The sequence below is a fragment of the Limanda limanda genome, chromosome 6 (genome assembly GCF_963576545.1).
Source record: "Limanda limanda chromosome 6, fLimLim1.1, whole genome shotgun sequence".
Taxonomy (NCBI): domain Eukaryota; kingdom Metazoa; phylum Chordata; class Actinopteri; order Pleuronectiformes; family Pleuronectidae; genus Limanda; species Limanda limanda.
In genome coordinates this window covers 9,647,732-9,660,078 of record NC_083641.1, presented here as the reverse complement: position 1 = coordinate 9,660,078, position 12,347 = coordinate 9,647,732, and the positions used below count along the sequence as shown (strand labels likewise).

Here is a 12,347-nt window from a genome sequence, read left to right as displayed (position 1 = left end):
TTTACTTAAGGTGGACTTGAAGTGGATTGAACCTCCCTTAATGAATTGTCCGAGGTGTCTGGGCCGCGAGCCCCATGACGAGCCGAGCTGCCGGAGCTGTCAACTTTAGAGCCTCTCTGTCTTTCACTTCCACGCTTCCTCTGCTTCGCACCAAACCGAAAAGTGCTCGAAGTGCGCTACTGCTGATGCGCAGGGAAACACTCTGTTGTTAAATACACCTGACAGCCTGGAATGTTAGGGAGTGGGGGGGGGGGGGGGTGGGGGGTGGGGAGAAGTTAACGGCAACGTCTCCAAACAACCCATCCCCTGAATAAGATCACAGCTTCCGGATGTGTGATCAAACATCCACCCGAGGACTTTATAGTTCCACCCACAGCCGCTTTATTTGTGATATTAACAACAAACACACCCGGTGGAACATGTGCCAAAACTGGTGTGCGTAATTCTCTGGCACAAAGTAACTAACACGCAGCACGCACCTCCAGCCTCTCGGTCCCGGGGACGCCTCCGTACCTACCTGCTCAGAGTCCTCCGTCATGTCCTCCGTCATGTCCCTCTCATGTCCTCCACCTGCGCGGACGGATCTGCTCCGCGGCTGAGAAGTGGCGTCTCTCCCTCCTCCTCCTCCGCCGCCTCGGCAGCTTCCTCCAAACACATTCACTTACATATGACAGTTTGCAGGGAAATTCTTGACAATTGGTGTCTTGGAGTGTGCGGCATAAATAGCAGGCAGAGACGTCGCTGGGTTATGATGGGGCGGCTTGCTGATTGCTGGCACGGCGCGCCGCTGATTGGTCGGCCCGCGGCCTGACGTCAGGAGGCTGGGAATAAGGCTGGGTTGGAGCTTTAGGAGCAAGACAGTGTACTGGAGACCCAGCGCATCCCAGCATACGCACGGTACTGGAGACTTTCGGGAATCCCAGCATACACACACGCCTACTATACCACCGGAGCCGCCGGCGCAAAGCACAGCATCTTCCCGGATCATCCGAACACACCGATTGGAGAAGCACTTCCCCGTGTTGTTTGAATCTTTTTTTGGGGGGGTGTGTGAGATTTTGTTTCTCGCCGGGTTGTGGACAGTGGATACGCTGCCATGTCAAAGTACACTGAATTATTTATAGGCGTGCGTGTCTTGTTGTGTGACAGCTCTGCCCTCAAAGAATCGTACTAGACGCCTCTTCCAGCTGAGACGGGCACACGACGCTCTCCTCCTCGGCCGATGCATCCCAGTGAAGAGCGCCGGGACAGCGACCGACCTGGCTCCGCTCCCCTCGCCTGAGCCGACCTGCGGCTTCCTGCCTTGAGATCTGCGTTTTTGGCTGAATTGTGCTCGTTTTGCTCCGGATGCAACAAGGGACTGATTTATTTATTCACCTCTTTTGCTTTTTGGCTTTTCCACACGAGAGGGGAGAGGACGCCGCTTCCATCCGTTCTTCTTGTGTGTTTTGGTGTTTTTCTTTCTTCCCTCATCTCCCGTCATCTTCCCTTTGGACGCTCCAGCCTTTTTGTTTTTTTTACGCATGCAGGGCGAAATCTGTGGTGACACCTGATCGACCGGCTCCTCCGCGCTCATTGACCCGGGGAGCTCCAGGCGAAGCGGGAGGGAGGAAGCAGATACTCGGTCAATGCTCGGCCTGCGCTGTTGATTTTGGGTTTTGTGTCTGTGTGCTTCATCTGCGGGGTTGTAGCCCAGCACAGCCAGAGCCATGGTCCACTGCGCCGGCTGCGAGAGGCCTATCCTGGACCGCTTTCTGCTCAACGTGCTGGACAGAGCCTGGCACGTCAAATGCGTGCAGTGCTGCGAGTGCAAATGTAATTTAACTGAGAAATGCTTTTCACGAGAGGGGAGACTGTACTGCAAGAATGATTTCTTTAGGTAAGCGCGGAGAAGGTGGAAGACAAACTCCACAACAGTGTTTCTGTGTATTTGTGTGTGTGGTCTAAGTGGACAGCGAGCAGCAGGCTAACACACACACACACCTTTAATAATTGTTTTTTTTATTATCGAGAAATATAAAGAGCAGCTTGAAACAAGAGCAGAGACTCGAGGGCACAATCCTTAAAATAGATGGAAACCGTATTAATTTATTATTTAATAATAATAAATAGTTTTGGTGGATACAGTGTTTATCACAATGATCCTCAATATAATGGTCAACTTTTACACAAGTTGTATTGCTGGACAATAACCTGGGGAAAAAAATCAAGGCATATTTAAAATGAGTCAGACTTTTTACAGAGAATTGTTAAAATAAAATAAGTGAAATCCTTAATACATTTTTAGTTTGAAAAAAAATTGTTAGTTTTGATTAACAAGATCTTAGGAGAAGATATAACAAATTGTAAAAAAAACTCCAGTCTGCATCCAGTGTTTACAGTGAACTCTGCGTTCAGTTCATTTAGTTTTGCTCTTGATAAGTGAACAGAGTGAGCGGTCCGTGCCTGTAGGCGTGAGTGAGGACTTGCAGGTGATAAGCCTTGATTAAGAGCGAGTAATTAAAAGCTTGTTAATTTGGATTCTTATGCAAAACAACAACAAAAGAGAGGCGGCCACATTAAACGCGTGTGCACTCGCTCTCAGCAGGGTGGGGGGGTGTTAGCAAATCGAGGAAATCACAGTTTGGGGTGTTTCTTTTTACAGCACGCAGGGAGTCCGGCTGGGGTAGTGGAGGTGGTGGTGTTGGTGGGGGGGACGCTCAGGATCAAACCCCGGCCAGAGGAGCCGCTGCCCGGTGTGTTTGCTCAGTCCGACTGAGGAGGACGTGATAAGTGGATTTGAATAGTAAACTAGCTGAAAAGATCAAGTCCGCAGACAATGCAATCACAGACGTGCAGTCAACAAGCGGTGCACGCAGCTCAATACACATTGTTTAACGGGGAAGTCAATGGCACGGCCGTAATTTATTATTCCACAGCACAACCTGCCGAACCAGCGAGTTCACTGAGCGTCCGTGTGCAGGAGAGGGTAGGACATGGAAATGTAGAAGAAGGAAAAAAAGTAGCGGTGCACTGGACTCTGGAGAAAAGAAATCATTTGTTATTAAAATAATATATAGAAAAAAAATAGATTGAGCCCATGCACAAAATGATATATATGATAAATAAAGTAATGAACATATTTAACCAGAATGACCAAACCATACAATAACAAGTTTTAAATTATTATTATTATTATTATTAGTGTCATTATTATTATTTTTATTATTATCAAAATCATCATCATTATTATTGTTATTATTATTAACATGTCAGTATTGCAGCTTCATTCTTGATTTCGTAAATTGCACAATGTTTAAAAAGGCTTTTTTAAATTCCTGTTTTGAAGTTTGAAAATAAGCTGCTTTTTTTTAGTCAACACCATGAATATCTGGTGGTGATCTGTTCTTTTCACTGTTGATATTTATGCTTTGAATATTATATAATAGAGTGAAATATTTAAAGTTTAAGTGTGGACACCATATTTTTAAATGGTCTAACAAAAGCATTAGGAGTCAGGTGCGACATCACGTCTAGACTCTGTTATAAATTATTTGGTTTATTTCAGGCCCACACAAAAACCGTAAACATAATGTTAATCAGCGTTTATGTTCGACAAAAGGCGGATAATTCCTTCCCACAATCTCCGCCTTATCTCCAAACCTGACCTGAGGATGATTAGCTTTTTTTTTTAATCCAAATGGGTTTATCTGTGAAACAAATATAATGTAAATACATATTTTATGATAATAATAATAACCCTGGCCCCCCTCTTCTCCCGCAGGCGGTTTGGCACCAAGTGCAGCGGTTGCTCGCAGGGCATCTCTCCGAACGACCTGGTCCGGAGGGCCCGGAGCAAAGTGTTCCACCTCAACTGCTTCACCTGCATGATGTGCAATAAGCAGCTCTCCACCGGCGAGGAGCTCTACATCATAGACGAGAACAAATTCGTTTGCAAAGAAGATTATATAAGCAACAGCAATGGAAAGGACGCCAGCCTCCTCTCAGGTACGGAGGAAGCCCTGCGAGTGCGTGTGTGTGTGTCCGTGTGCGTGTGTTTGTGTGAGCACAAGGCGGAATAAATTGTGATGGATGTCATGTGTTCAGCCCCACAGTGGCTTCATCATTTCCATGACCAGGACTTAGACGGCATTCTGAGAGCAGAGCCCGACAAAAAAGCATATAGATCATTCTGCTCCCTAATGCGTAATATGTCCACTTCAGGCCGTTTCTCCTTCTGAGCGCTGTGAAGAGGCTGATCAGTGAATCTGTAAATGTGCTGCATGGGTTTGTTCCATAATATGTGTTAAATGTAGGGTTCTTAGCAGAGTAAAAAAGAAACACACACAAATAAGCTGTTCTTTATTTGTCAAATTAATGCTGTTCTAATTAGTACTGTTCCAATGCGTAGAACCCAAATTAACATATCAGAAAATATTGTTTACTTCCTACTAATGTATCATCGCGGACCTGAGGTCATAGTTCAGACTCGGATGAGGATGGATTCCACTGCTCTGATCGCCATGTTTCCTATTCCTGCAGTAACGGCATGCAGCGACCCGAGTTTATCACCGGACTCTCAGGACCAGCTCCAGGACGACGTGGTGCTCAAGGACACGGAGATCGCGGCGCTGTCCGACAAGGAGACGGTGAACAACGAGAACGACGACCAGAACCTGGGCGGGAAGCGGCGCGGCCCGCGGACCACCATCAAGGCCAAGCAGCTGGAGACCCTGAAGGCGGCGTTCGCGGCCACCCCCAAACCCACCCGGCACATCCGGGAGCAGCTGGCCCAGGAGACCGGCCTCAACATGAGGGTCATCCAGGTAAACACACGGCCGTCTCCTGCAAACCGGAGCATCTATTTGACTTTAAGTTCATTCATTGATTCACCAGTAAATACATATTAATTTAATAGCACGTATTTAATGGCAAATTGGACCATTTCTCAAAGTAGGGGGCCACGTGTGCCACGACATAAGCTACTACATGATTTGATAGTAAATCTTGAAAAAAAAATCTTAAGTATTATGGAAATAAAATTCAGACACCCAGGGGTTAGGGAGGTGGGCTCGCGCCTTCTTCATTTTTTTTTTATTTTATAGGGTGTCACGCACCCATTAAAAGGTGTGATGTAACAGCTTATATTTTATAGGAGAGAGAGAAAAAAAAATGTCCCTGCCAAGATGCCAGACTGCCACGACCGCGCAGGCCTTATCCCATCAGAGAGGCTCCACCTCCCTCCCCCCCACCACCACCACCACCCATCCATCCATCCCATCCCTTCACCTCACCTCCCCCTCTCACATCTTTCGCCCCCCTCTTTAAAGCAGGCCTCTTTTCCTTCCAAAACTGCGCCGTCACATTGATTTCATTAAGCCAAACGATTGGCCTGAGCGACGAGGTGGATTTGGAGACGGGTAATTTATATGGGCTTTTTTTTTTTTTTGGTTGGGAATTCTTGGCGAGCGGGACGAGGCAGAGTCGCCAACTGGCGCCGGACTGCTGGGAGCGCTGGGAGCACTGGGAGTCCTGGCACAGCGCTGCCATCACGTTTTGCGCGCACATTTAGCCACGCTGAGAGCAGCTCAGCCGAGTGGAAGAGGCAGGACTCGGTTTCAAGGGTCCTCGGTCTCCTCACACCTCCGAGTTACAGCAGGCCCGCGATGAGTCAAACAAGGAGCAGCACAGACAACTGACGCACCATTCTCATCATCCAACTATTATCATTATGACCACTGATTTGGTATGAAGGGCAGTTTGAGTTTTTCTTTTGGCGATTTTCTAAAAAAAAAAAGTGTTAAAAAACGGGTTGACACAGAACGATAAGTCCTGTGCAAACGACTATTATCTCCTATCACACATACGCAGGGGAAAATAGAGCCTTTTTGCATCTTTATTCCGCGGACGGATTTCTCTTTCCTTTTTTCTGGAGTAAAAAGGGGATGATGTAGATAAAACTGCGGGGCAGAGCCGAGGTAAAAACGGTTTAACATAACAGATTAACAGCGATAAAGTGAGAGTGCCGACGCACGGATAGATAGGTAGACTATCTAATATGTATGAGCACGAGGGGGGGGGGGGGGGGGGGGAGCGTAATTAAAGGAATCCGGCCTATAGATTAGGAAATGATAACCTCCAAGAGCCTGGTAATATATTGGAAACAACCCTCCTATTAAGTATTAATTGGAGATTTTAAACCCCCGCTGCTCCAGCCTGCAGTCGGAGTAAATGGAGGGTTAAAGGACCATTAGGGAGGTTAGATGTGATGCTCGCTCCTGTACAGATAATTGGGCGCGATCGCCTTCCTCCCGGAGCAAAGCGGGGTAAACCGGCTCATCACGCACGCGCTTGTTTACTCCAGCGAGGAGCCAAGCGTCGCGGGTTAAAGGCAGCGCCAAGGTAAATATGACACCTAATGACACGTTCCTTTCCACGGGTCGGGTCTGCACAGCCGCGTTCACCTGCTTAGTCACAAAAAAATAACGGCGCGAATTTTTTAATGGTTTCTTTTCATTTTTTATTCCAACATTGTTTTTCTCCATCATCACCCCTCCCCTCCTCCCTCCTCCCTCCTCTCACCTCCCATGAAAAAAAAAGCCATTGACGTGCAATCAAAATGGCGTCATCAGCAGCATACTGTGTATCAGGAGTTGACCTATGTGTGTGTGTGTGTGTCCAGGTCTGGTTCCAGAACCGACGGTCCAAAGAGAGGCGCATGAAGCAGCTGAGCGCGCTGGGCGCCAGGAGGCACGCGTTCTTCCGCAGCCCGAGGCGGATGAGGACGCTGGTGGACCGGCTGGAGCCCGGGGAGCTCATCCCCAACGGGCCCTTCTCCTACTATGGAGGTAGGCTTACAGTTTAGCTCATTTTATCAAAGAAAGAAAATGTGTCTTATATTTTTGTAGTTCATGTCTACATTATGCATATGTGTAATATAGGCCTTATATACACATTGTTTTACATTATATATGGATAATGTAGCCTGTTGTACCTTTTTCTACACCTTTTCTCCTATTTATTTATTATCAATGGTTTCAGTAAAACGCTTTATTTAACTTTTTTAAAAATTCATATTTGCATGTTTCTTATTTCCTCTATCAGCAAAAAAATGTGTTCTAGTTTTCTGACCTCTTCTTTTGATATGACACAATTCTTATACATTGTTGTATTTCATCTCATCATCAGCTAAGATGTTGAATAAGTCGTATGATTTAGGTCTTTGTTATTGTCGTATAAAGACACACTCTCAAGGAAATACTCCGCCTGCATATGGTTTTCTTCCTGAGCTTCTTTCACAAAAAGCACACGATAATTTAAAATGCAAATCCACAATAATATATATATATATATATATATATATAGAAATCAAAAGTGTAGCCTACAGTTATTATGGCAGCTTTGGATATTCATCCGAAAGGTTCTTTTAAAAACACAGCGAGAAGAGATGTTAGTCAGTGTGCGTCACCTCATTCACTGAGTTAAGTTTAAGTGAAGTTACTTCACATTTGAGTGACTTGATACCACGCTCTGCCTTCAAGTGCCTTGGAATATATGATAATTTTCAGAGAATTTTCATTTGTGCTCAGGCCTTTGTCTTTTTTGCTGAAGCAAAACGTCTAATAATATTCTGCTGAACTTAAAAAAAAAAAGAAAAGATCTGTCTCAGTAGGTAGAACTGCTGATGAAATGGCCCCCACTTTAATTAATTTTGTGGCCACGTTGTTCTCCCCACCCAATTGCAGTTTTGATTTAAGTGTAACGTGCACTGTGACTAATGTAGCACGGCGAGGGTCTTTCTCCCTCACTAATACAAATCAAGCTATGTATATTGAATGAATTCGTCAACGTCTCTGGATTTTTTTATGCAAACCCATTGTTCTCCTAGCTAACGTTGATTTTTTTTTGTTATTATTCTTCGTCTCTTGGATCTACAGATTATCAAAGCGAGTACTACGGCCCAGGAGGGAATTATGACTTCTTTCCACAGGGGCCTCCGTCGTCGCAGGCCCAGACCCCAGTCGATCTCCCCTTCGTGCCCTCCTCAGGCCCCACGGGCACCCCCCTCGGAGGTATGGACCACCCTCTGCCGGGCCACCACCCCTCCAGTGAGGTGCAGCGCTTCTCCGACATCATGTCCCACCACCCGGGGGACTCTCCGAGCCCCGAGCCCGGAATCCCGGGGGCCCTGCACGGCCTCTCCTCTGAGGTGTTCGGCCCCAGTCCACCCTTTACCTCACTGTCGCTGAACGGCAGCGGATACAACAACCACCTGTCCCACCCGCCCTCGGAAATGAACGAGGGCACTGTGTGGTAGCTTTTTCAGAGAGCAGACTTTACTGGCAAGAGATTCGGTAATGGAGGGTGGAGAGGTTTCGGTGGTGACGGGGGGGCTGGAATGGAGAACAGGGACTTGGATATCAACAGGGTTAGGGCAACACCATTGAATCTTATTTTTTTTTAGGGGGGCGGGGGCAGTTTTCATATTTATTTATTTATTTCCCCTCATGATTTGTTGGTCTTATTTGTGGGGAAAGATTATCTGGCATTTAAATCATGCTGCTCAAAAACATTGTCGTCAGTGTTGTGTTTGGGTGTTTCAATTGCTTCTTTTGCCCACTCCCTGCATCCAAAACTGGACTTACCGAAAAGTAATAATATAAAAAGCCGAACAAAAAACAATTACAAAAAAAAAAAGTGAGACTGCTGAACAGCCCCTTATTCTGCCCTCTTTCCTCGGACCCGTGGGGAACCCTGTCACCCCTCCTGATGCTGTCAGTGGCCCAGCATAACGACCAAACCCCCCTCAACACTCAAAAGTGGGGTAGAAAACAACCCTTTTCGAAATCTCCTAGTATGTTCTGAACACGAAAACATCATTAGCTACTGTCAAAGACTTCAATAGCTTTACAGAGAGACAGAATGAAGGGGCTGAGGATTGGTTGTGTGCTGACCTGGCGCTGCAGAAAGGCTGAGCAGCATTCAGACTATGTTCGAGGCACTAGACACATCCCTTGTATTTATTCAGAAGCTCCTCAGACCTCTTTGCCTCTCAAGGCTCTGCCATATTGACACTCAACCTTTTTGACACTATGTTTCTGAAGGCCAGAGGAAATGACTTTTTTTCTTCTTTTCCTCTGTGTGGACTATTTGTTTTGTCCTTTTTTTTTCTCTTGATTTCACAATTTCCACCAAATCTGAAGAAGGCCGCCTTCAAAAGGCAAACAGTAAAACCCTCTCTGGATTGCAAACCCTTTATTTAAAATGGAAGTGAACTTGAAATGTTGAAATGAAGTCTACCTTCTAAAAATCTTCTACCGGGGTTCTAAATGTGGGACTTAGAACAGTCAACTGTTTACGTAACCTATTTAATTCAGGAGTCCAGAAGTCTCGAAAACCATGTTTTAGAACCTCTTGATCCATATAAAAATGTTCCAAGCAACCAACCAAACTTTTGTATTGATTTCATTTATATTGTATGGAGATAAAAACACATTTGCTGGGGTTGTGGTTCACTGTGCTAGTTTGTACAAGATGTTGTTTACAAAAAAGGTTCAAAAAGAATAAAAAACATAAGTAAAGTAGACATTTGCCAAATAAAAAAAAAAATAGCACAAACACTGTTAAAGTGCTTTGCACCATTATCTGCAGAATGTGTTGAGACAAAATGTAAGTGTTAAAAGGAGTAATTGACTTCTTAATTTTTTAGTCTGCTGACGATACATTCATAAAATTGTTAATACAACATACTTAGACAGGTTTTATTTTTGTGTCTTCAAAGGAGAAAAACTATTAAAAATTGATGGTCAAATATGCAGCTAGTAGCTGCTACGTCTCTTTGAATATCGAGCCCTCATGATATGTCTTTTAATGTTCCAATAAACCTAAGCTTATGTGACCTCCAGTGCATATTAGACCATTCACTGTATAAATACAACATGTTGACAAGATGTGTTTCTAATAAAACTAGAAAATATGCATATGATTTTCTTCAACACAGTTTCTTTGCAGCAGCGGCCCTGCGGTGTATTACATCACAGTGTGTTCATGCATCAGGCAGTGTCAGCACAGCCGTACATCACAGGACTCTCTCTGTGAAGCACTTATCAGGCCAGTGTCACTCATGTCATAATGAACGCTTTTTGTCTCCACGTCTCATTTTCCATTCACTTGGAGTGGGAAATAATTGGCTTTTGCCGACACGGTGACAGGTAAACATTTGTCAATTCGGATTAAAAGGATTCGGAAACTTTCAAACGGCAGTTAGTGGAAAGTGACAAAAAAGACACCCAAAAGGAAAAAAGGCTTTTAGCCGAGCTGTAGAAACATGCTTTATGCTTTACAGATTGAGTTTTGTAATGTCAATCTTTTTTCCCAGCTGCAGGGTTGCACAAGGTCCTGATGTCGTGAACAATAATTAATAGACAAATGGAATAAGGGTCTGAATAAATAAGAAGAAATCTGTTGATTTTACTTTTCTCCCTGTCAGGAAGACACTTAATGGACCGGCTGGCTCCAGCCGACACGAGGGGGAGCGAATTCACAAGTTATGCAGGAGCCACTTTCCATGTTCTGTCCCCATCTTCACTGGCTCGGGCCTCAAATTCTTCCATTCAGTTACCCGAGCTCGTCAGCTAATCACAAGCGGTTAGCTGGGCAACTGTGAAGGACAATGATGAAATTGCCGTGACCACGGCTGTGCTGCTTGTTATGCTTTTATTAGCCCGCTCCGACATTATTATTCCCTGCAGCTGACTGTTCTCGCAGTGCGGCCCGGCAGCTGGGAGGGACTTCTCCTAACTTACTTCGGTGAACATAGCCGTAATAATAATCAAGACGGCCAAACACTGAGGCGTGATCTTTTGCAGGAAGCTAGAGAAAATTATTCATACTTGTAGGGAAATGAGTCGGGCAGTGGGATTGTGGCATGAATCCGGAGGAAGCTTTATCTCCCTAACCCTTTGCGTGCAGTTAGGACTGTATGGCATCCCAGTTTTCTCCCCTGCCTCCAGACTGTAATCCACCATGAATTAATCATGGTCTTGAGTGTTAACCAAGCTTTGGGAGGTGGGGTGGAGGGTGTGTGGAAGGATATAGGTCTCTGTTGAGCCCTTGGGCTTAGCCCCCCCTGTGGTAACACCATGCACCGGCGACTGACCGCCCTGGGGCCACGGCTCTTTAAATTCAAATCTGCTATTGATCGCTCATCAGCTGTTGGTGCAAACTGACCTTGTCGTAACACTGGAAAATAAAACAAGCTTTAACAGCATTCAATGGGTTTTAAATGGCATTTTAAATCTCTGAGTCGGGATGTTTGAATAGTCCACACACCCACTGGGATGCAAAATCCCAAAGTGTACAGTATGTGCATGTTTGTTTGTGATGAGAGGAGGTTACGAGGGGATAAATGCTTCGAGGAAAGAGTGAGCGGGGGTGTACAAAATGGTTTACTTCAGGGTACAACAGGGGCCAAAATTTTGAGCCAATAGGAAGATCCGGCCCAGCAGGCGAACACTGAGATACTTGCATTCAAACTGCGAAGGGATTTTTTTAGAGCCCCTCTCCATATGAGAAGCATTTGGCTGCTAGCTTTAAATGCAGAGTGGCTCAGCTGGAAGTGAACCCTCTCCTCAGAGCAAACGTACCATAAGCACACAAACACATGCCTGCCGCTCCTTGTTGTTTCTCCTCAAACAAACGACACATGTTGGGGGAAGCCAATTTCTTGGCCAGGAATGAGAGAAACGCTGTTAATCAATGGAGCAGGTTGGTTGATCGCTGAGCCACATTTCCCTGGCTCAATACTCAGCGAGAGGGTGATACAGAGATATGAAGCCGCCTGATAAGCCGACCACTGCTGACGAGCTGTGGGGCCACCACACTGCACTGTGCACTGCCTCATCCTTCACACACTAAAGACAGAAGACATTGAACTCATAGGACCATTTATTTTACTGTTATATACTCTATTATTGCATGTTATTAACTATTTGCGTTTTAAGGCCATTAAAGAGGGATTCTGATCAACTGTGGTCATCATGGCTGGAGAAAAGAGTGGCATCTCGAGAAAGTCAAACATATCCGACAGAAAATAAGAGGAGAGATGAGGCAGAGACAAAAGCAGCAGACGTAACCCAAACTGGAAAGAACAATAAAATAAATCTTCTGATGCAGATAAAGTGCGTCCAAGAAAAGTGTTTCCTGCACGATTAGAGTTTGGCTTTCAATCTTTCTGTCTTCAAACACCTGACGCAGCAGGAAAATAAAACAAATGAAGTGACATGTGATGTGTTCCTGTTTCTGTGCAAGGAGAGATGTTATGTACAGCTTGGAGAAATCTGATTCATGCCATGATTTGAGAAATGATG

General features: G+C 45.3%; 1 protein-coding gene across 1 annotated transcript; it reads left to right on the top strand.

Annotated features, from left to right (window-relative positions):
- Positions 1-1,709: 1,709 nt before the first annotated feature.
- Positions 1,710-8,296, top strand: lhx1a (LIM homeobox 1a). Its single transcript, XM_061073668.1, has 5 exons — positions 1,710-1,879; positions 3,764-3,987; positions 4,522-4,805; positions 6,662-6,827; positions 7,917-8,296. Exons 1-5 carry the CDS (start codon positions 1,710-1,712, stop codon positions 8,294-8,296), a joined length of 1,224 nt encoding a protein of 407 aa, XP_060929651.1.
- Positions 8,297-12,347: the final 4,051 nt, after the last annotated feature.